The 24,883-nt window shown below is 40.0% G+C and overlaps 1 protein-coding gene across 40 annotated transcripts in view; it reads left to right on the plus strand.

Moving 5' to 3' along the window:
* Positions 1-24,883, plus strand: part of Camk2d (calcium/calmodulin-dependent protein kinase II, delta) — a 250,840-nt gene that overhangs the window by 178,818 nt on the left and 47,139 nt on the right. For 37 of the 40 annotated variants that reach the window (XM_030252342.1, XM_030252344.1, XM_030252343.1 and 34 more), the window contains 6 exons: positions 6,056-6,158; positions 9,651-9,734; positions 21,060-21,154; positions 22,534-22,656; positions 23,398-23,481; positions 23,934-23,976. In XM_030252342.1, coding sequence (XP_030108202.1) covers positions 6,056-6,158; positions 9,651-9,734; positions 21,060-21,154; positions 22,534-22,656; positions 23,398-23,481; positions 23,934-23,976 — 532 coding nt within the window. Of the gene's footprint in view, positions 1-5,596; positions 5,696-6,055; positions 6,159-9,650; positions 9,735-21,059; positions 21,155-22,533; positions 22,657-23,397; positions 23,482-23,933; positions 23,977-24,883 lie in introns of those variants that run through there. The other 3 variants (NM_001293665.1, XM_006500832.3, XM_030252347.1) reach the window with 3 other exon arrangements.

The following is a 24,883-nucleotide window of genomic DNA, read 5'->3' on the forward strand; positions in this document are numbered from 1 at the left end:
AAAAAGGATAACTATATGTTAAAAGAGCAATGACACTTACCATTTCAAATAGTTGGTTAACTGCCAACCTCTAGAATCTATAAGATCCAAAATAATAATAAGCATGCAGAACCAACACTAAGGTACAGCAGGCAAACTGGTGGAAAGAACCAGGAGCCGGCTCCAGATTGAGGGAGGAGATAGTCACCACCCGGTTGTTCTCACTGGACATCTGTTTTATGTCCAACAGTATTTTATGTATCTAGTAGTGGGGCCATTGATTGATATCTAGATAAGATCAGAGTTTCTAACAGTAATGATTAGATTATAGTGTAGTTGGGAAAGTAGGAAGTGTCATGACACAACTGAAGCTATGAGCTGAAAAGTGAAGCCCTGGGTATCCCTCAATAGAGTGGCTTTCGTAATGGCCTCTTTTCTGAGTAGCAAGGAATAGAAGAATCATCATGGAGTTAAGTAAACAAATGCATGAAGGGTAAATGGGTGAAGAGATAGAAGGATTTTAGATAGGTTGGATTGACGGATAGATGGATTATTGATAGATAGATAGATAGATAGATAGATAGATAGATAGATGATAGATAAGAGACAGACAGACAGGTGGGCACTTTAATTTTAGAGATGTTTATGACTACCTTATATAAATTTATGATTGGAGTAGAAAGAAATTAGTTTTCAGAGTTCAGGAATAATGCAAAGCGTTCAGTAAGTCTTTGTCAGCTGTGTGTAGTAGACACATTACATTGTGAATTCTAAATTTTGAGTAGTTACAAACTGCTGTCCTTGTTTCCTCAGATCCATCTTTGGATTAGAGCTTAAAGGACAATCATTTCTGCTTAGCACTTTTCTAGCAATCTTAGAAGGAATGCATGTGAGAACCCAATACATTAGGGGACATTCTGTCATTTATTGTATATCTAGGATATGTGAGGCTGTTGAGAAGCAGTGGCTGTGGGCAGTCACACCAGTTACACTCTGCATCTTTCATTCAACTCAGAAAGGTATGTTCACAATATACAGTAAGAGACAGGAATGGGATGCAGAGTTCTAACGGATCTGCCTGCCAGTGCATGACACCAGAAGTGTGGTTTCCTGATTGAAAACCCAAGTGTATACATCACCCAGAAGTCCCCTGATGTCAGTACATGAAATCAGGAATTCAGTCCTAGTAAACAAACAAACAAATAAATGGAAGTTAAAACTGCCTGCACCAGTATACAAATGGATCGAGAGAAGATGGTGTTTCAGCTGTTCAGCTTGTGCAAAATTCCATTGAGTTCATTCCTGGGACCTTAGCTCACACCTTCTCTGGCAAAAGAAAAAGTGACCAACCAAAATATCCCAAAGCAGAGAATAGTTAGCTTCTGTTTGGATTACTGAGATTTTAAAATTAAAAAAAAAAAAGAATTTTGAAAGACTTTTTAAATGTACTATCAAGAGTTTCTTAAAGTACCTACTGAATAGACTACTTATGAAAACAAACCATTTTATGCCATCAGAACAGAATGTGAGCACTGTCTTACTCAGTGGTCTATTGCTGTAAAGAGATACCATGACTACAGCAATTCTAATAAAGGAAAGCCTTTAATTGGGGCTGGTTTACAGTACAGAAGTGTAGTCCATTGTTGTCATAGAAGGGAACATTGTGGCATTCAGGCAGACAAGGGCTGGACATGGAGCTGAGAGTTCTGGATCCTGATCTATAGGCAGCAGGAAGGGAGAGACTCTGGGTTTGGAATGGGCTTTTTGAAACCTCAAAGCCCACCCCTAGTGACACATTTCCTCCAATAATGCCACAACTCTTAACAGGTTCAAATGGTGCCACTCCCTGGTGACTAAGTATTCAAGTCTATGAATCTATGGGGGGCTATTCTCATTGAAACCACCACAGGAACCACTCTATTGTGGGAACCACTCTATTGTCTCAGTGGCTAAAGTGCTTACCACCTAAGCTTAAGGAACCTGTGATTCCTGATCCCTAAGGCCCAGATAAAAGCCTGGTACAGCATTCTTATGATCCAGACACTGGGAGGAAGAAACTGGAGGATTTCAGGGACTCAATGGCTAGCCAACCTAGCCAACCTAGACACTCACTAGGCTCCATGTTTAGTGATAGACTCCATCACAAAAAGGGGAGAGTAATGGAACAAAATACTCCTGTATGTATACAGATGCATACACACACACAAACACACACACACACACACACACACACACACACACACACACACACACTTATGTGCTCCAAAAGATGGAGAAATTAAGAAATCTAGCAACAGGAACTGGACTCGTCTTCTGGGACATCTCCCTTTATAAACTAGGGCTTGAGGTTTTGGGGGGTGTTTGTTTGTTTGTTTGTTTGTTTTCTACTCCAACGTTTCCACCAGGTCTAAAGGTGCTTGCATAACTTGCTTAAGTCCTTTAAGATATTTTAATAATCTCAAAGTATTTACATCATTCTGAAAGCTATTGCTTTTAGATCCATATGAAACACAGAACCAACCTTGTACACAGTTGCTGTTCATTGCAGCTGATATGCTATAAATGGTTGTTGACACGGAGACCAGATGTCATGGAAAATCTTGCACCATTAAGAAGCCATGGGGTGGGGAAGGAACCTGTGTATGAGAATATGAGGAGAATCTATTTAAAAACCAACCTTAAAAAGTGGTTGCATTGTTAGAGGGTAGAGATCACTGCACAGTCTGTAGGCTTACACTGGAACATTAATCTGAACATTCCTTCAGTTTTGAACATACATTCCAGATTGAAAATGTTTCTGCACATTGAGATGACAGAAGAATGTAACGCCCAGTCACCGTGTACCTATCATCCCTACAACGTATGGTGTTCTTATGATACAAAACCACTAGATATTGTCACGAGATGTGATTCAATAGCCTCATACGACTATTGCAGAGATGATGGAAGTCAACAGGCAATGACAGGATCCAATCAGAGTGAGTCAGGACATGGACCTTGAGTTCACATTTCTTTCCTGAATCATCATTCTGCCCAATTCCTTCATCTTGCTGAGCCTGTGTTCCCGTGCAGGACGGTCCCGTGCTGGACGGTCACCCTGTGCTTCTGATACTGCCTGTCACATTCATCCTAGAAAGTCAAAACAATGGGATAGTATTAAATGGCACATGGAGGAGAGCCTTCCCAAGGAGGCAGACATGCAGTCACCAGTATATGATCTCTTCTGCCTTAGTGTGACCTGGTCACAGGCATTCAGAGTTTGAATTACTCAGCAACGGACATGTATAGTACAGTATAGTTTTATGTTGAAGGTTAGGAGTGGTAGATATCAAAGCATATGTGCCAGTCCCAACTAAATGTGTCTTTAGAAATTATTAGTGAGCCAGCCTTCTGCACCCCAACAGACCATGATAGAAAACTTACTCTAACCGGCCTTTCTATAGAGTAGAAACAAACTCTACAGAAGTAAAATTTATGTGATATATATTTAGGGTTTTACTAAAGCTAGCCACTTAAAGCAATCTTACCACGACATATTAAAAATCAGATTCCTTTCATAAAATTAACAGCTGTTCTAACTTTTCAGCTTCCATCCCATAGTCTTTATGTTAGCTTTGCCTACATGATATTCCCAGATGCAGTGATATCTCAATGCTATTAATGTTAAAACTTATCCTATCCCTTGGAGGTAGGCCTGCCTTCTCCTGTGCATAGCTGCTGCTGAACAGTCTTCATGGGTGTCAAGTGAAACTCACATCTCAATGAATTTTTTTTTTTTTTTGATGACTCACAGGTCCTAGAGTAAAGCCTTCTTGGTCATCTCTAGCTATGAATACTGCCCCAATCATTCGAAGGTCATGCATAATTCAACTCTAAGGCATCCCTTTTTTTTTTTCTGAATACCTAAGACTTTGTTTTTATGGGTCTTGTGCATAAAGCCCCACCCAGAAGCTTTTCAGTGTAGGGGTAAGAGTAAATTTTCAAACATTAAATTTTAAAAGAGCTTACTCACTAATGGCAGTGGCATTTGCTCAAGTAACTTCTATTCTGTTAGGCTTAAAGGCACTAGAATGACCATGGTTTCTTAAGTGATTGGAACTCGTTCTGTGAATGAGTCTGTGGTTGCCAAATTAGATTAGATGCATCATAGCAGACATTCCTGATATCTCAGTACTTTGGAAGTGAAAGTTCTAAAGGAGGAGAATCAATTCTTGCCTACAGTTCAATGTACTTGGGCCAAGTTACTAATTTATGGAATTATGGGAAATTATGTCGATTAAATTAGAAAACAGAAAGCAAGTTGATCACAAATTTTAGTTGTGAAATTAAAATTTCAGAAGTGAACAAATTAAGCCTGATTAAAGACATTTAGCACACTGATAAATACCCAGGATTTCCTTTTCAAACATGAAGTCAAAATAGAAGTTTCGTCAGCAAAGAGCACTTTTCCATTGTTGAAACATCTTCCTCTCAAACTCCAAGTTGAATGATGTGTTTGATATTGAGGCATACTTCAGCCTGGAAAAGCTCCGAAGGTCCTTTTACATTGTCAGTGGTGACAATAGTAGTGAATCTGATGGCAGTGAGCAGCAGTGGCCTGAAGAGCTCTGGTATTTAATTACAACTTGCTTGCTCACGCTCTTTGTAGATTTCACCAAATTTCTTCTAAGTGCTGCTTATGGGTTTTGCTGTTTTGCATGGCTGGCTTAATGAATAGATACTGGGTTAGGCTGTGTTTACTCAAGCCCAAAACAACTCACGAAACTGACAAATCTCACAAGCAGTCAATTTGATGAAAACTAGTTTTCTTGTTTGTTGACATAGAAACAAAATCATTTGGCTGATAACGTTTTTGTATTCTCAGAGAACCGTTTTGGCGCTTGGGAGGGCCATTGTTTCCCAACTGTTTGGGTGGAGACATAGGCTCCAAATTCACTCTTCACCACCCCCCCCCCCCAAAGCAGGAAGACTTAGAAAGAACCAGTCTTCCATGTGCATTCTAGTCCAATCTTATTCATCCAGATGTCTGGGTGGGCTAGGCTTCACTGTACATAATACTCAGTACGCTTTCCCTAAGCATCTCCCCACTCAGTTTCTTAAACTCCATGAGGAAGTCCAGGGAAATTGAAAGCTCTGTCTCAATGCTTATTTTCAAAGTTCTAGTATTGGTTGGGAAGCAATGGTGTAGACACAGCCTCATTCCAAGACTGATTTATCAGTCCTTGAGTAATGATCGATACCAAAGAAAAATGTGTCTAACTCACAGTATTCTAGGTGGGAGAATAAATTATCTGTGTAACATTTTAGTCACACTTTAGAGGAATGTAAATTACATAGTAAAAAAATGGCTTATAATTTTTTTTAAGCTAGCTGTAACATTTGGCAAACAATATACTCTTTCTTGCCTTTAAGAACAAACAGATTCTTAAAGACAGCCATTTTGATACACAATTCAGAATCAGTCTCCAAAATTTGTGCAGAAATTGTTTGGAAACATTGAAGAATCAAAATCACTACATTTGAATCCAAACTCTTTAAAAATCAAGTGGGATTTAATTTGCAGTTTCTTTTGCCAAATGTCTGTAGGTTGGTCCAACTTTGGGTATCGTTTTGCCAGGTTTTCGCCTGCTGAAAATGCCTGTGCTCTGTTTGGCTTCTCAGTCCTTGTCATTGGCCAAGTGTGCACCTTGAGTGGTCCATGAAGGCATGTGAGCAGGTGAAGACAGCAGCCCTACTAACTGCATCCTTCCCTGTTGCCTTTGCAGTGCCCAATGAGTTTGTCTGATGCCTGTAGACATGATTGCTCTCTACCGTTTTTCTAACCATCCTTTCCCTGGGATTTAGGAATGGAAATCTCCCGGAGAGACAACAGTGCATGAGTTTGCTTCCCATTCCCCTCCCCTCCCTTCCCCTGCCCTGCCCTGTTTAATCTTGTACAAATGTTGACAATTTTAAGTAGTCACTTAAAATAGATTCTCACTTTAGTCTCTCTCTCTCTCTCTCTCTCTCTCTCTCTCTCCCCTCCCCCTCCCCCTCCCCCTCTCCCTCTCCCTCTTTCTTTCCTTTCTAAATAAAGCCTGAGAATTTGCTTTTAGCTAGCAAGTCCAAAGGAGCAGCTGTGAAGCTGGCAGACTTCGGCTTAGCCATAGAAGTTCAAGGCGACCAGCAGGCATGGTTTGGTAAGTAGGGCTAGTCTCCTTCCTGCTAGCGTGCTCTCCCATCTCAGCCTGGAACTTCTGGTTCCTTACAGTCATTATCAAGCCACACAGGAAGGGGACTCTAGCAACATCTTCACTAATTTTAACACACTGGATCCCATCTTAAATTGGTCTATAATGAGAAAATACGTTATGAGAAATAATAAAATAAATAATATTTTCAAACTTTGCAAAGTTGTTTGTGGTAAAATGGATTCTGTTCTAAGAATGAGCAGCAGGGCTGAAATGTGTCCTGAGCAGCAGGGCTGAAATGTGTCCTCTGGAACACACACTAGTGCATTTCACTTTCATTTTTAATCCCATGTACTTAGTTCCTTTCATTCATTTTTCACTCTCTATCCTGGATATCTTTGAACAGTGGCCAAAACTGTGAGAATTGACATCCTCTGGAGCACATTTGATAAAAACTATAAAAATTAAAATGAGACAAATGACCCCAGAAACATACACATATATCCCATGTCTCCTAAGTCACTGGATGGAAACTATCTTCAGTTGGTTTTGAACATTCTGTTGCTGGTGAGGCAGCAGAGGCTCACTACCATGATCTTGCTTCATGGAAGAATTACTTTACTTAGTGGCCATTATGCCTCTCCCTTTAAATATCAAGTGGGGAAGAGAATCTATTGGATATATTTCCAACCACTGGTATTTCTGTTTCTTCGTTGTCTGTTTTAATATTCCTATTTGTTCTTTGGAGTAAAAGCCATGTTATTCCTGGAGACAGCATGTTCTTATTAACATTAATAGTGTGTGTGTGTGTGTGTGTGTGTGTGTGTGTATCAGTCCTGCATTCTTAGGAGCTAAATCTCCTGACAAAGAAGATGTTGCCTACTGTGTTCCAGCAAGCTGTTTGCACAATGTATTCTTTCCTGAAATCCATGCATTTGGATGAATGATTCAGAATATTTAGAATAGAGTCAACTGACAGTTCAAGTGATGGGGTTCTGAGTAAGAAAAAGAATGATAGCATTTTCTTGACATTTTAGTCTTAGGGTGAGGGTTCATATATTTTATATTTGTATTTATTTGCTTATTCAGGCTCTCACTGTATAGACCAGGCTGGTCTTGAACTCACAATCCTATGATCTCAGTGCACCAAATACTGGCATTTTATACATGTGTGCTACCATCCTTAGCCTGATCTTTTCATTTCTTATTGTTATGGAGTAATTTTCTTCTATGTCTTTTCCAAAGAGAAAGTCATGACCTCTCCTGTTCTTGGCCATCTATTATGACTAGGTTACGTAAGGCAAATTGACGTTTTAGTACCTTTAAATCATGAACTACATGGATTGCATATGAAAGAGTGAAACTGAGCGAGACAAATATAGACATCTAATGAGAATGATGATGGTACCAACCAAGACTCACAGATTAACATCATAACAGTAACAAGAGGATCCCTTCCAAGAGATCTTAAAGGGGCTTGTTAAGTCTCAGAACAAAAGCACCTGAGATGTGTGAGAGGGATCTGAAAGCACACAGCGCTTCCTCAGAACTGTAGATGAGGTTTTCTTGGATTTTCTGTACGTCATTCCTGAAGCCTTGGGAGAGGGGTGGTGAAAGTAGACCACGGGTGTGGTCTACTTCTCAATGGTCTTCCAGGACCATTGAGGAGCCTCTTGCACCAATTGTATCCACCCCTGCTTTTCAATGACCCTGCATTATACCCTCAGGTAATCCCTGACCTTCCAGCAGTGGAGCCTCAGTGGATTAATGATAAGCCTTGTCAAACTTAAGCTGTGCAAAGGGGACCTGCCCTGGAGTCCTTTCTCATGTTTCCCCACATCATCCCAAACAGAGGAGGAAGAGAGTAATAAAATGAATGAGGATTAAATAAAAATAAAATAGAATAAAATCATTGGCTTTTATTTAATCTAACTTTTCTAGAGAAGTAACTCAGTCACAAATCTTCTTTCTTGTATGTCTTTGCTTTTTGTTGTGTTTTGTTTTGTTTTCCTAAAGTAAGTATAAGTTCATTGTAAATATGAGGAGTGGTGTGTTTCTTGGATGCTTAGCCTCCCACTAAATAAACATGGCAACTCAGCATTAGTTATTAGTTTATGGTGGGAGGAATCTATGATGGAGTGTTCTTTTTTTAAATATTTTTTATTTTTATTTTTTAGATATTTCCTTTATTTACATTTCAAATGTTAGCCCCTTTCCTAATTTCCCCTCCAAAAATCCCCTATCCCCTTCCCCCTCCCCCTGCTCCCCAACCCACCCACTCCCATTCCTGGTCCTGGCATTCCCCTCTACTGGGGCATACAGCCTTCACAGGACCAAGGGCCTCTCCTCTCATTGATGACCAACTAGGCCATCCTCTGCTACAAATATAGCTAGAGCCATGAGTTCTACCATGTGTTTTCTTTGATTGGTGGTATAGTTCCAAGGAGCTCTGGGAGTACTAGTTAGTTCTTTTAAAAAGACTTTCCATTTTTGCCTTTTAAAGGAACATTTTCAAATGAAAATGGTTACCTTTGTTATTTTTAAATATTCCTTATTTGAAAACTCATTTTCAGAATTAGAAGATATTTTCCACTGGAGTCTAGTTACAAATTTTATTGTTACTTAAGCATTCCTTATTGGATTCTAAACTGCTTTGTATAATACAAAGTTTTCTTTGCCATCCACCCCCATCACTCTGTCTTTTGAAGTCGGAGGTCTTGTTGGTCAACATTCAGTGATGATTCATCTGAATGTCCCTGTGTCTCCACTTAGTTGCCAGCTATGAATACACCCTGGTTATTTATTAGTACACATTGAACTGATATTTTCTGGGCTTGTTTCTTCTCAGAATAAGTTCTTCAGTTACTGGTAGTCCTAACCCTACCCCCGTGATCCTGTATCAAAATATTTGTTTTAAAATATCATGTTTATCTGGAAATCTGCTTTTGATTTGTCTTAGTATGTAGTTCTCCAGTCCTCCTCTCTTACACGTGACTTCATGAGAATTTATGTGTTACCTTTTGCAAAGAACTAATCTACCCTCAGTTTTCTCATTATTATTTTTTTTTACAAACTTAGTTCCTCTTCTTTTATAGGTGACTTTCATAGGCATTTAAGTGTCATCTTTTGCAAAAAGTTAATCTACCTTCAGTTTTCACATTATTTTTTTTACAGATTTAGTTTGAACTTCCATATAAGTGATATTAAAGACACGTAAAATAATGTATCCCTGTGTCACAAAGACTAGATAGCAAAGTAGATCCTGTGTGTGTGTGCGTGTGTGTGTGTGTGTGTGTGTGTGTGTGTGTGTGTGTGTGCGCGCGCGCGCGCGCACGAGCACGCACCCGTGCATGTGCACACACCCTTTCAAATAAGGTAGATGGTATGACCAACAGAGCTTATCTTCAGTTAAAGAAGGCCCCTAAAGCATCCTTTCTTAGTTGATCATTTTCTACTGCTGTTGACATGCCAACCCTGACTCATGAGCATCTGTTTCCCTAGGTTTTGCTGGCACACCTGGGTATCTTTCTCCAGAAGTCCTGCGTAAAGATCCTTATGGAAAACCAGTGGATATGTGGGCATGCGGTAAGAAATCATATTTTCAGGCAGATTTTGTAATGGACCAGTGTCTTCATCAATTTGGGCTGCAATAACAAAATACCAAAGACTGACTGGCTTAAAAAACTGAAAAGTATTTTTAATGATCCTAGAAGCTGGAAAGCCTAAAGTCATGGTACCTATAGATTTACTGTCCAGACAGAGTATACATCTGGACACGTCCAGAGACGTATACTCTGTCTGGACACATAGATGCCTGTCTTCTGTTTTGAGTTCACCCGTGGTGAAGAGTCTTTATCCGAGGGCATCATAATCTGAGCCCTGAACATTTTTTACCACTGAAGGCTTCACTTCTAATTTCATCACAGTGAGGTTAATGATGTCACCATGTCAAGTGGGGGAAGGGCACAAATATTCTATAGTAAGCAGTGTTGTTAGACTTGAACTCAGAACCTTTCAAACCTTAGTCTCCCCAAAGATTCCTAGAGAGGGAGGTAAAGTATAGCTCATGGTTTTGATTAGGGCTGGAGTGGGCAAGTTGACATTTCCAGTAGTGTTCTGGTGACACCAGTGCTTTCTTTTAGAATACTGAGAACGCAGGTATGGCGAGCCTTATGGGGTTGTACACTCACACCACTGAGCCAGCCAGTTCTAACAAAAACTGTTTGCCTAGGACACTTGGCAGGAATTCCAAGAATGAGAGTAAATCTTGAAAATAATGATGGAGTAGAGTCTGACTCCAGCCTTAATCTGTCAACCCTAAAAAAAAAAAAAATATCCTGTGCAGACTTAGCCATACAATGGGGAGAATCGCAACATCTTTTCTCACAGTAACATTTTTATGTGTTGACAATTTCTTCAAACAGTTGGAAAACTGAAGTAAGGGAAATCCTACGAAGTTCTCTGAATATCTTTCTGCTAAGTTTCTCAGCACCGTCTAGTTAGTGTTCTAAGTCTTACACAGCCCCCTTACCACTGTCTAAAAATAGATGTGACCTACCAAAGTCTGGCTATGGTGTGCTGTAGGCAAGTTTCAGTGCTGCGTTTGTCAGCAAACCTAGATGATTTTAAAATTGATTTATAGGTTCTGGAAATAACTACTTTGATTCGGTTTTACTTTAGAAGAAATATCTCTGTCAGAAGGATACACTATCCCATACTCCCTTTCTTGTCAGCTTTATGTCCCTAGCAACCACCTGGTATTTAATGCCAAACTGGGAGCATCCAGTGTGTTCTGAGTTCTCTCCATATCTAAAAAGGTGGTTACGAGAAGGGGCTATATTTGTAATCATATCTGGATGCTACTTTTTGGTTTGCACTGACTCTTAATATCCATGCGCCCCCCCCCTTTAACTGTAAAATAAGAATATTAAACCCTCACAGAATTGTGGGAGGATCAGGTAAAGCACATACTTAGAGAAAACACTATACAATACATAAAGCAGTGTGAAAAGCAGAGTCATCGTCATTCTGAAGGTTTAGAGATAACACTTTAATCAAAGGCTGAGGTCTTAGATGTCGCTCAAGTGCCCTCTTCCCTCTGCCTTCCTGAGACTGTTTTGTTTTAAGGATGAACTCAAAGGTACCTGTGAGTGAGAACTCGTGCAAAATGTTCTTTTCCAAGTCTTGGTAGCTCAAGCATTTCCCTTACACTAGCTCCCAGCCCAGATTTGTTTCTACTGATGAGCTTACAGGAAACAGATTGGACCGTGACTCAGGCTGACTGACAATAGCAAATCTTATGGGATGTAGTCATATTCTTGAAAATATTTTGAGATATAGTAGAACCATGTTTTCTGAAGTATGCCATGTTTGGATCTTAAACTCTTTAGGGACCATGTGGGAAGTTACTGGTCTGGAACAAGAGGAGAGGTACTTAAGTATTAAGGCTAGTGTCCCAGCTCTAGGACTCCTAAAGAGCTAGACTTGGTCAGCCACTATAAGTGCTAAAGACACTACTAAATAGAAAAGCAGAGACAGAAGATTTAATCAATGTGACCATACTGACTAGTGTGAACAAAGAGGGTCCATGACCCCAAATCTGTGTTTGGGGTGTGGGTGGTGGGATAAATGTAGCAGGGAACACGCTGTAGATATGATAAAGAAGCCCCCGTCAAAGTGTGGCCTGCTTACTGTCTCAGTTCCAGTTCAGCAATGATTGAAGAACTCTTTATTTTTAGTGGACAAGTTGGTTCTCATGTACTGCTCCAGGCTATAGTCTGGCCATCATAGATAATTGCCTCCCATTGTGGGTAGGCTGTCTTACCAGACTGTGTTGTAACTGGAATCCAAGCTATATGGAGGTTGAAGACAGTGACTTGTGTTTGTGTGTCTTCAGCCTTGAGGAAGAACCACAGGAGTGTTACAGATTTTTACATCGAGACTCCTTGAGTGATTAGCATTGCTATGAGGAATTAAACAGGAGCCTGACCCAATTTGAAGAATGTAGATTAAATAGAAGGGAAGAAATGCAGAGACTATGGACATCTTTTAGTCACATGTCTAGAAATTCAACCGAGGCCACATGACCCATTGCTATATTCGACTAAAACTCTCATAGCACATATTTAGGGAAATAAAAACCACTGGGCTCAGTTTAATTGCTATGGTTTTGTTGTTGTTGGATTTTTGTTTAGTTTTGTTTTGCTTTTTTTACATTTCTTGATCATCATTATTTGTTTCACTGTTTGACATTTTTTGTTATGTCGTCTCAGGCGACATGAAGGAATACTAAATTGTCATAAAATGCCATCTTCTTGCGTATTGTTTTTTACTTTAGCTTATGGCTCACTTTGAGAACAAACGTATCATCCATCAGCCATTCTATCTCTATCCAGTCAGGTTGGGGGTTGTTTTGTTTTGTTTGTTTTCCAAAATAGATACTGGATTGTGTGGTAAGAAATTATGTTAGAAAATTTTTTAAAGAAGAGCAATTCCAGAGAAAAGAGCTATTATTTAGTGTGATTTAGGTTGTAAACATTCACCATAACAGGGTCTTTGTCATATTAGTGGTTGACACAGAATAGTGTGGCAAACATGGACATAGAGACTAAAGGAAGGCTATACTGTAGAAATTAGGTTTGTCTCATCCTCCCAGCTCCATGCTCCCAGAATTATAACTTAGACCCTAAATATATTTACAAATACCTTGGCCATCTAGCCAGGCTTTTCTTTTATTAGCTCATAACTTAAATTAGCCCATTTATTCTAATCTACATTCTGCCACGTGACTGTTTACCTGTGCTTAGGTACCATGCATCTATCTTACCACATCTACTCAGGCAAATCTACCATGCCTGGCTCTATCCCAGAATCCTTTCTGCCTCCTGGATGTCCCACCTCTTATTTCCTGCCTAAGCCATAGGCCATCAGATTTATTACTGACAGGTGCCATATCCATACAGATAAGACATTCTCTTTACGTTCTACACTATTAGAAACATGCACTTATCTGCACTTAGGAAATCTCAGCAGCACCATTACCTTGCATTTAAGATCTCAGAGCATGGTTTGACTGCTACCTGGTCTTTGAAAGCAACAAGTCCATTAGTGAAATGTAAATAGTAGACACAAAGGAAGCCAGAACATAACCCTGTGTTCTGCCATTTCCAATAGTAAATTAGTTTTAATGGTTTTCTTATATCTAAAGCATCTTCCATAAGTCCCTACTGAGATAGGCAAACGTTTATAGATGTCACTAGATTGCTGGCTTTTAATAGAGTTCCTTCCATTAAAAATTCCTTAAAAATAAAAGATGAAAGGAGGAGAGATCCAGGAAACATAGGCTTGCCTCTCAGAATATAGTTATGCTTCTTAGGATTTTATTTGTCTTATTAGATGTCGATCTGAATGACCATGAGTAACAGTATAGCACTAATGGTTACAGAATGTACCATGACCTTGGCCACACCTTTGGATGATTATGAAATATGTTTCTTCTTTTCTTGCATAGTGAACTGTGTGTCCATAGCCACATAACTCCAGGGAAACAGCCTTTCCATAACTTCAGCTTGAATAAGTCAACCCTGGGCGTTTTGTTACTCTGAAATCCCAGCTCAGTTGACAGTAGGCTGCTACTGTCAGTACTCTAGCTGCCTGACACTGGGCCACCAGTGTATCACCTTCTTCAACAGTCACCACCCAGAGGGCCTTGTGCTCAATATAGTCTTTACCAGTGCCTTCCTCCTTAGAATGAATGACATTTTCTTAAATGTCTCAGTGAAGATATTTAAGAATGCCTCTTATGTGTATGTGTAATTTCCCAAATTTGGTGCTTTTTAGACTGTGAACTACAGATTATACTTCAGTATGTTCTGAAGTCTTATCAAAAGTTGAGCTTTCTGGGACATGCCCCAGAAGTATTGGATAAAACTCTCTGAGGCCATATGATCCAGCAACCCTACTACTAGGTGTATATTTAAAAGACTTGAAAGCAGAGTCTTAAAGAGACTGTGTCTGCCTGAGTTCATAACAGCATTATTCACAAGAGGGTAAACATATCTATAGACAAGTATATCAGTTAAGCACTATGCCATATATAATAGTATATTATATTATCTTACAAGAGACAGGAAGTGTTCTCACACGCACTACCAGATGTAGGAACATCAAAGACATTGCATTAGTGAAGAACAGCATAAAAACACAAACCCTTCATGGCTGTGTTCAGGTATCTGAAGTAGTTTAATTCACAAAGCCAGAAAGAGGGAAGGTTTCGATGTTGAGAGACACGAGCCTTTGGAAGAGCTGCTCTTAACACTTGTGAATCTACTTGACCCCACTGAACTGTACCCTTGAAAAACCATGCATCTATTTCTTGTACAACATAATGTTCTATGTTTAAATATAATGCTTTCCTTTAAAAAAAGACAATTGCAATAGAAAAAGTCTGTCAGATATGGCTCAGGATCTTGCAGTTTTTTTCCAAGCTCGTCATATGAGTCTGATGAACACCACACTGGACACCAGTGCCCAAGCAAGTCAGGGTCTCCTTTAAGCAGCAGATTTCAGGATTGGTGCATAGTAAGTAAAGGTTGCAGACAGGTATCGTGCAGGCTGCTGTAACAGAGCAGCACAGAGCAGCATGTGAACTGCACAGATGGGTGGCTCATCGTTTTGGAGGATGGGAGACTAAGACAGCAAAGCCAATGGGGGCTCCTAGTGAAGATGCTTTTCAAAGTTACACACTGGCAACATCTTTTTTTTTTAGCATTTTTTTAAAATTTATTTTATTAGATATTTTATTTATTTACATTTCAAATGTTATCCCTTTTCCTGGTTTCCCCTGCAAAAACCCCCTATCCCCTTCTCCCCAACCCCTCCCTCTGCTCACCAACCTACCTACTCCCACTTCCTGGTCCTGGCATTCCCCTACACTGGGGCATTGAGCCTTCACAGGACGAAGGGCCTCTCCTCCCATTGATGAACAACTAGGCCATCCTCTGCTACATATGCAGCTAGAGCCATGGTTCCCACCATGTGTTTTCTTTGGTTGGTGATTTAGTCCCAGGGATCTCTGTGGGTACTGGTTAGTTCATATTGTTGTTCCTCCTCTGGGGCTGCAAACCCTTTGAGCTCCTTCGGTACTTTCTCTAGCTCCTTCTTTGGGAACCCTGTGCTCTGTCCAATGAATGGCCATGAGCATCCACTTCTGTATTTGTCAGGCACTGGCAGAACCTCTCACGAGACAGCTATGTCAGGCTTCTGTCAGCAAACTCTTGTTGGCATTCACAATAGTGTCTGGATTTGGTGGTTGTATATGAGATGGATTCACAGGTGGGGCAGTCTATGGATGGGCATTCCTTCAGGATACAGAAAATGTGGTACACTTACACGATGGGGTACTATGCAGCTTTCAAAAGGGGCAAATTTATGAAATTCTTAGGTAATTGGATGGATCTGGAGGATATCATGCTGAGTGAAGTAACCCAGTCACAAAAGTACACACATGATATGCACCCACTGATAAGTGGATATTAGCCCAAAAGCTCAGAATACCCAAGATACAATTTGCAAAACACACTAAACTCAAGAATAAGCAACATCTTACTCTTACTCTTCAGCTAGTGGTTTGACCTCTAAAGGACACCTGAGTACTTTTTCCTGAGGATTCTACCCTTGTGAACTCGCTACCTTCCACACCCACAAAGCAGCACAAGGGGTTTAGGGCTTTGATATACATATTTTTTGAGAAGACTCAGACATACAGTTTGCTGTAGGTGCTCCTTAGTCATCTTGGGCACATACCCAGTTCTTCTATTTGGGGCAATATCAACATTTATTATTTATCTTTGCCAGCACTATTCCATGGCATAGCCAGTTTCATCCTCTGAGAAATGACTTTTAGCCTGCTAGCTGTTTATCGCTTTCCATCCTAAGAGCACTAGAAGATATAGGTATGCCATGCTTATCCCTCTGGTTAATTGGGCATTTCCAGATCCCCCTGTGGGCACATAGTATAGTGTGCTCCACTTCGCAAGGCGAACTAAGTGTCTTGTATGATTTCTCCATTAACTTTAACACAGTTTCTCAGCTTTCCATCATTTCTTCTTCTATGAGAGCAGTCATTAGGATGTTTGATCATTTGTGTGATTAGAGGCTTAATCATTTGGAATGTTCTTGATGAGGTAGGCTTTCTTCCTAGTCAGGAATCAGTGCTTCTCAAAACTCTTATTCATCAAACATCTCTCATCTCTTCCAAGCACACATTAATGCATAAACCAAAGAAAATGGGGCAGCATCACTTAACAATGTTATATGTAACCGATTGTGTCAAAAACACTTTCCATGCCGTTGATTTTAGGAATGTTGAAATATACAAAAAGAGAGAGTACCATAGTGAGTAGATGGCTAAGGTTACTTCACCTTTACCCCATGTATCCTCCTGTCCTGTGGCTGCTTTATTCAAAACAGTATGTCACATCTGCTTATCTGTACAAAAAAAAGGGACTCCGAGTGTAAGTAGGACAGTAATACAACTTACTAGCATGGCATAGCAATAGCTTAATGAGTTGTCTTCACATTTTCCCTAGCCACTTTCTTATTTTACAAGTTTGTTATTGATTTGTTGTCTTTAGTTTCAATGTATGTGTCTCCACAGAGCACACGTATGTGGTCACCCTTAGTCTTGCTATGCTGTGTGTCCCTCCTACCATTTGTGTACTAGCTGATTCTGTGCTCTCGCTGATGTCTCCATCATGGAGAGTATAGGAACATCTTGTCATTTCAGAAGGGAAAAAAATGTTAAAGAAAACAGGGGTTTTGGTCACAGGAGCCAACATGAGGCTCATTTCCACCTGCCAGAGATAGCACTGTTACAAGGTCACTAAGAAAAACAGTACACTAGATTAAAACACACACACACACTCCAATTCTTTATCATGGTAAAATCTAAGAGGAATTCTGAAATTTGGGAGACTCATAAAAGCAAATGAGTAATTTCAAAAACAGGTTAATAAAAGTCAGAAGAAACGGGATATCACTTGGCCTTTCCTGTGTAGGCTGTACCTTAAAGTAATTAGGTAATGGAAAAAAAGTTTTCCAATTTTCAAAAGATGAGATAGAATTAGAATACCGATTTGTAAACTATTCAGTCAGTGATTAGCAAAGACCAGTTAGGTCATAAGAGACCAGTATGTGGAGGTCACATCAGCACCCCTGAAATGCTCATTGTGGTGGTTAATGCTAATTGTCAACTTGACAAGATCTAGGATCACTGAGGAGACAAATCTCCAGTTGTGCCTTTGATATCTCCATGAGTGATCATTTAAGGTAGGTTAACCCTTGGACAACCCCTGTGAGAGTTCATCTAGGTTAGGCTGACTGTTGGACATCCCTGTGAGGGATCATCTATGTCAGGTTAACCCCCAGACACCCAGGTAAGGGATCATCTAGGTACGGTTAGCCCTCAGACATCCCTGTGGAGGATTGTCTTGATTGGGTCATTCAGGTGAGAAGACCTACCATGGAAGAAAAGTAGCTGCAAAGATCTTTGGAAGTGGTACCATCAACAAGCCTGCTAGTAACTTAGCCACTTAGTCTCCTTGTTTACAGTCTATAAAACGTGACTAGTAGCATATCTACCACTATATAGAATTAAATGAGGTAATAATTTAAAACACATGTAAAAAGCATCATTCATAAAGAAGTTTTGATGTGACATTATCATTATGCTACAAGTCCACTAGCCATCATTTATTCAGAGAACAGAAGGAAGCATAATTCAGAAGCGCTTGTGCTCTAGTGAGAAAATCCTAAGAAGCTTACAGAATAATTCCAAGATGCATTGACAATTCTATCTCAGTCACCCAATAGTACTTTCTCTTGCCTTCTAAGCCTTCAAGTCTAAAGCATTTTTATCTCTAATATTTATACTACCAAAAGTATATTTTCCGTAGAAACCACTTTGTCATTTATCAAATGACTAAATCATGAGATGGTGGGTGACTTTACCAAGGAGGTCTCTGAACAAATTTCTGCTCACCCCGAATTTGGCACCAGTGACATATCAAGGAAGATTACACTGCAGTCCAAATTGGTGAGCCAGTGAATTTACTGCTGTTATTTATATGAACATGAACAACTCAAAAGCATCCGAGTGACCAAAGTACCACTCTACTGTGGGTGGCAACTCACAAAAGCTGCAATCCTGGAACTCTCTGCAGTGTGAAGGCAGCTTTGCCAGTGGGAGAGTCTCTTCTCCACGCCAGTGTATATAACCTTGGTCAAAGACGGACCTTGCAGGTCTGTTAAGTTTTAGAGACTTCCTCAGATAAGATTTGTGAGTTGCTTTCTTCCTGTGTCTTAAGGAGCCTCCTTCCAGGTTGGAAAGTTTTGATTTGGAACTTCCTGGGCCTTAGCAGGCTTCCCTGTTGTGTGAAGTGTTCCAGTCTTGAGGATATTGCTATGCAGTGTATGTGTAGTAGGCATTGTTAGCTCTCCCTTGGACAAAAGGCTTCCAAGAGCTTCCACTTCCCATAGAAGTAATGTTAGATGTCAACTGCTTACAAAAGCCTCAGGAAAGAAAAACCTGAGTCAAAGTGGGAAATCCCTCAGCTGCAAGGATATTTAATCATTTTGTAACAACCTAATTCTATGTTTATTAGGAAAATGTCTGGATTCACCAGACAATGTCAGGATTACAAAACAAATGTTTTTTTGGTTTTTTGGTTTTTTGGTTTTCACTCTTTGCACCATAGGTGAGAAATAACAGTATTTAAAATGAGTTTCTTTACAACTCATCCTGGAAAAGTAAGTTTGGCTATTGGTCATCACTATGGCCATCATGACTGTTGAGTCATCTGTTGCATCAGATAATAAAAATAATATGAAAATTAAATCAATGCACATCAAGTCTACAACAGTACACTTTGTAAAATACATTTCCAGCCTTTGTGTATAAGCCATGACAGGCTTTTTTTTTTTTAAAGATGACTATTATTTTAAATATTTTATTCCATGTTAATCACCTTCCAGTTACTATGACAAATTGCCACAGGGTGATTGTGGCTTGAAGTTGTACAAGTTGCAGTCCACAATATATTGGCCTGTGGTGACCATATGGAGAACACATGGCCAGAGCACATGGCAGAACAAAACCACTTACCTAATGGAGTGGAGGAAGGAGGGGGAGGGGGAGGGGGAGGAGGAGGAGGAGGAGGAGCAGCAGCAGCAATCAGAGTCTAACATATCCCAGTCACTTGGAGATAGCTGTAGGCTTTACCTCTTAATAACAGCTCCTCAGGGTACCAAAACACTAATGTGTGGGCACATGGGAGCATTCAAGATAAAAGTTATCATCCCACCACATGACATTATAGATCGTTGTTGGGTTAGTTTTGCCTGGGTGGTTTTGTCTGCTTGCTTGTCAGTTATAATGATCAGACCCAGTCCGGGATCCAGGCATGCTAGGCAAGCACTCAGTCTGAGATTCTCTAGCTACAGGCTGGATTCTAAGAATCTATTTCAAAGTGTATTCCAGAAATAGGCAATAAAAGATGGAGGAGATTAGACTATTATCTTCAAAGCCATTTAAATTCAATTGTGGCTTTTGTACAAAGAATCCCAGACTTATAGGTAAGAACTGTGTTAGATCTCCCCCACCAGGAGCTCTAGAGCCAAGGAACCCCCACTCTCAGGGGGGAAACAATCTCAAGGCATCTGGGCAGAGCTCCACCTGCCTTACTCTTCTCCCTTGGCCTTTCCAGGCTTAAGGAAGCAACAAGGGCAAGGCTTACAGGTGAGGCCACAGGGCCCTCTAGGAAAATCTGAGACAAAGGAAACAAAGACCTTGGCAGCTTAGTAGTGTGTGAAAAGTAACTAGAGAATATTTGAAGGCAAACGAGACCATAATTTTATTTTTAGAATATATGCATATAAGGCAATATCATATAAAATTCACAGTCTATGAGTATAGTTTTCATTGAACTATTGAATCGCATGTTGACTAACTCATAAGTGCTACTACCCTTGGTTGGGCACTTTCCAAATGAACAGGCTCAGCCATCATTAATCAGATATTTGGGGGTGAAAACCACAATTGCATCACTGAATGTACACAGACTTTTTCCTTGTCTCTGGACAATATGATGCAGCCACCCCTTTACAGCATGGTATGGCCTTTTTAGGTTAAGCTTAATAACTCCCACAATTCTATCAGTGGGGCCTGAGCATGCACAGATGTTGATATCTGCGAAGTGATCCTGGAACCTGTCCCCTCTGCATACCAACCATGCCTTTAGCTACATATTTTTGCAGTAAATCTCAAATTGCATTACAACGATGTGCTTATGACTTTGGATGTTGCATGCAGTTTCTCCCTCCTCATCCCTCTTACTTTCCTGTAATATATGGCTCTTTGGTGAGGTCTATTTGATGGAAAAAGCTTTTAGTTTTAAAAATGCATTATTGATGAGAAAACGGTTGTGTCTTTTTATATGTTATCAGCATCCCAAGAGATGCTGGTTTATTTAGAGCATAAATTTGTAACCAGGACACTGCAGTCAACAAAGGTCCTCCCTGTCAGTAGATTAGGAAGTAGATAACAAAAAGTTAAGCATCGGCCCATGTAAAATCTTATATAGAAAAATAGGAGGCAAAAATGACCTCCAAAATGAAGGAGCATTTCATCTTTAGGTGTTACCCTGGCTGCTTCTTTACAATACTTTGTTCCACAGGATGGCCTGACAATGTATCAGTGTGGAGCACAAGAAAGGAACAGCTGTCACCTTCTAGACAGTGAGGCTTTAGGACAGGACACTGCATGTCTCTCTGAAGCCATTCCCATGCTTCTCTCTCTCTTCATACCATATTGGTCAGGCACATCTGACTCATTGTCTGTTATGATCTCCTCAGGTGTCATCCTCTACATCTTGCTGGTGGGATACCCACCCTTCTGGGATGAAGATCAGCATAGACTGTATCAGCAGATCAAGGCCGGAGCTTACGATGTATGTAATATGTACCCATCTGGCTTGGGATGAGGGTTGGTTGGTTGGATACTACCAAGAGCAAAGGTTGTTGTTGCTATTTGTTTAATAAGATGTAAATTTGTCTTATAAAGAAAATTATATCTAGTATGAAATATACTTATCATATGAAAAGAAGGTTAATTTTCAAAAGTAGTTGGGATAGCATTGGGTTGAGGAAAAAGACTTTTAGTGTCAGGCCACAAATTTCAAGTTATTATAGTTAGACTCAAACACATCTTTGTTCATCAAAATAGGAACCATCACAATCAATATATTTTTGGCTATGAGAAGTATGTTTATTTCTGTTGCATAAAAATTCATGAATTTTTAGAAAGCATTTTCTGCATCCTGTTAGTTGTAGAAGTGTCATCTAAATGCTTGAAGATGTTTGGCCGGTTGGGGAGAGGGCAGGTGGCCTTAACAGATGATTTAACACTTCATAGCCCTATTCATTCAATGTTTGAAGCGTTGTGCCATATACAGGGGTGTTGTCATAAAGAACCAGGCAGCTGTAGGCACTGTATTTTGTGTTATATCTGTTTAATTTTCTGAGCATACTTCTCAGATGTAGTGGTTTTCTGGGGTTCAGGAAGCTGTGGTAGATCTGATTAGCAACAGACCACCAAGCAGTGGCCACAGTCTTTTTTTGAGTGCAAATTTGGCTTTGGGAAGTGCTCTGGATCGGCCTCTCAGTCCAGGATCCAGCCACTGTCCAGCCAGTTACCATGTGCTATCTACCCTTCTACACAACATGATGGGGAAATGGTTTCGTGTAGGGTAGAATAAGAGATGATGACAACTCAAGATTATTTCTTTCTCTGGCCAGCTCATGGGGCACCCAGTTGCAAAATCATGCCTATCTTGTCAGCATTACTTATAGTTAAGTGTTTTAGAAATTCACACATTAATATCTCAGACATGTTCACATCGAAACCAGTGGATCAAGTTAAAAATAAACATGACCAATTTTATCTTGTTAGTTATTTCTTTGTTGCAGCAGACAGTGGTATGAATTAATCTATTTTTTATATAATTTAACTTACATAATGGCAAATTTTATGAAACAATGCACTGCTTATAGAAATGAGGGATATATTTGGATTTTCTCTATTTTACTCTGTGTGTGTGTGTGTGTGTGTGTGTGTGTGTGTGTGTGTGTGTGTTACTGTGTGTGTGTTTTAACACAGGATCTCATGTATACCAGGTTTCCCTTGCTCTTGCTATATATCTGAAGGTTGTCTAAAAGTCGTGATCCTTCCGCCTCTGCCTCTCTAGTGTTGGGATTAGAGGCATGTAGGAACACGTCTAGCTTAGTGTCTCTATTTTTAAAAACTCTTTACTAATTTCTATCTTTGAAGTTTCCGTCACCAGAATGGGATACAGTGACACCTGAAGCCAAAGACCTCATCAACAAAATGCTGACCATCAACCCTGCCAAACGTATCACAGCCTCTGAGGCCCTGAAACACCCATGGATCTGTGTAAGTCACTTTCGCATGCACCCCAGGAGCCAAACTGAAGGATAAACCCCTAGTCACTTTTCATAAGTTTAAAATAATCTTACAGAAAAAGATGAACCTTAGTATTTAAGAAATAAATTTATAGTCGTGAAAACCACCATTGCCAGTATAGCAAACTAAACTGCCCAATTTTCTAAGTATTGTCTGTAGTAAGATGAATGAGGTGTTCCTATGCCAGTAACTGATAAGACTCAAGAACAGGGACTAAGATAATGACTTGAATACTTACTGCACCCCAGAAGGGAAAATGTTACAAAGTCTAATTCTTTATCATTCAACAGCCTTAGAAACATGTGAGGCTTAGAAGCTAGAAGTAGTTTTAGGGGCTACACGATGGCTGCAGTAGTGTGACTGTCTTGTAGAAGCCCTAAGGAAAAACCAAGGATATTGTAAGAGAGTTTGAAATTTTCTGTAAATTTCTACGGTTAGGATATACTGCTAAGTAAGGGGAAGGTATTCTACTAGGAAATGCTTGCCAAAGTAGTGATCTGAGAGTCTAGTGATCCTCATTTGTGTACCTTCTACTTGTCAGTGTTTAAGCTCAGTCACTAGCAATCTTTATAAAACCATGCTTTTTCGTAGGAGACTTTGGCAATTGAGTACTTGCAAGGTGACTATATGTAAAGATCGGATGAAACTGAGACTCTTTCTCGTTCTTGCTATGTTTTAAATATCAAGTCACCCTTTCTCCTCTTCTTTTAGCAACGCTCTACTGTTGCCTCCATGATGCACAGGCAGGAGACTGTAGACTGCTTGAAGAAATTTAATGCTAGACGGAAACTGAAGGTAAGAAATTTGACATTGTTGTGGGAGGGCTGGAGGGTTGATCTGGTGAGGTGAAAGCTACTGAAAGCAGAAGTCATGGCAAAGCTTTTGATGCTATAGATCTCAGTAGTCAGTCCTGGATCCGAGGGAAACGGAGCATGCTCCATAATCAAGCCCAAGGATGCAAATAGGCTGGCTAGGGCAGTATGTGCTGGGCTTTCTCTCCTAAGAGGAAGCAGCTGTTCAGCTTGATGATCTAAATGTGGCTCAGAAAGTTAGAGCTGCCCAAACATGCTGAGAGCCACAGGCTAGGGCTTCCAGGAAACAAATAAACAAAACAAAGCCAAAGAGCAGACACCGCAAAGTCCCTATCTGAAAATAAAGCCCAGAGATTTGTGAGCCCTTGCTACCTGATTTTAGGTCAGAGGTTTGTTAGGGCCAACTATAATCCATTTCTCTTATTTCTTTGATAGGGCGCCATCTTGACAACTATGCTGGCTACGAGAAATTTTTCAGGTATACATGTTTGAACTCTGTTCCTTGTCCTCTCACCTCTGACCTTCTCTAATGTGTGTGTGTGTTTGTGTATGTGTATGTGTGTGTCTGTGTGTGTCTGTGTCTGTGTGTGTCTGTGTGTGTTCTTAAGAGAATTGAGAAAGTCTAATAACTACAAATGATACACACACACATCACACAACGGAGAAGGGGAGACTTCTTATAGTCCTGTAGCTGTCTGTAGGACTCCACTCATACTGGACACCTAAGTCTCAAATGCTATGGTCACACAATAATGATATGTATGTCTCATTTTTATTGATATTTCATAAATAACCATGAGGATTTTTGTTTGTTTGTTGATTACTATAGGGAACTGCTATAAGAAAGAGTTTAAAATGAGTCATTTTGTAGAACCCTATTTTTATAGGCCTAATTTGCTTTGAACTAATATGTCTTCACATTCATTTAGACTAATTACAAGGACTAAAGCTGCCTAATGAGAAGTTACAGAGAACTGGCCACATGCGCATATGGGGATGTCATCCAATAATAGTATTCCTCAAAATGATTGCATGGGGTGGGGGGTGACAGAAGGAAACACAAAAAAAAAAGAAACTTACATACGAGGTAAATTCAGCCAAGAAGTTTCTTTTCTCTAAAAGTGACTTTCCACAATGGACGTAAAGTGTGTATTACTTCCAGGAAAGGATGCTTAAGTCTTGGAGTCCTCCCTGATAGATTATGTAAAAAGCACTAGGCATTCAAAAGCCAAACGTTGGCAAGTGCTAACCTGACATATATGGAGTGGGCTGAGGCAGCAACTAAGTTTCTGCCTTATTTGATAAACTTATACTTTTGGGGAAGGCCATCAGGTGATGCATGTCCTTAGTCCCAACATTCTGGAGGCAGAGGAAGGTTGAACTCT

The sequence above is a fragment of the Mus musculus genome, chromosome 3, assembly GCF_000001635.26.
Source record: "Mus musculus strain C57BL/6J chromosome 3, GRCm38.p6 C57BL/6J".
Taxonomy (NCBI): Eukaryota; Metazoa; Chordata; class Mammalia; order Rodentia; family Muridae; genus Mus; species Mus musculus.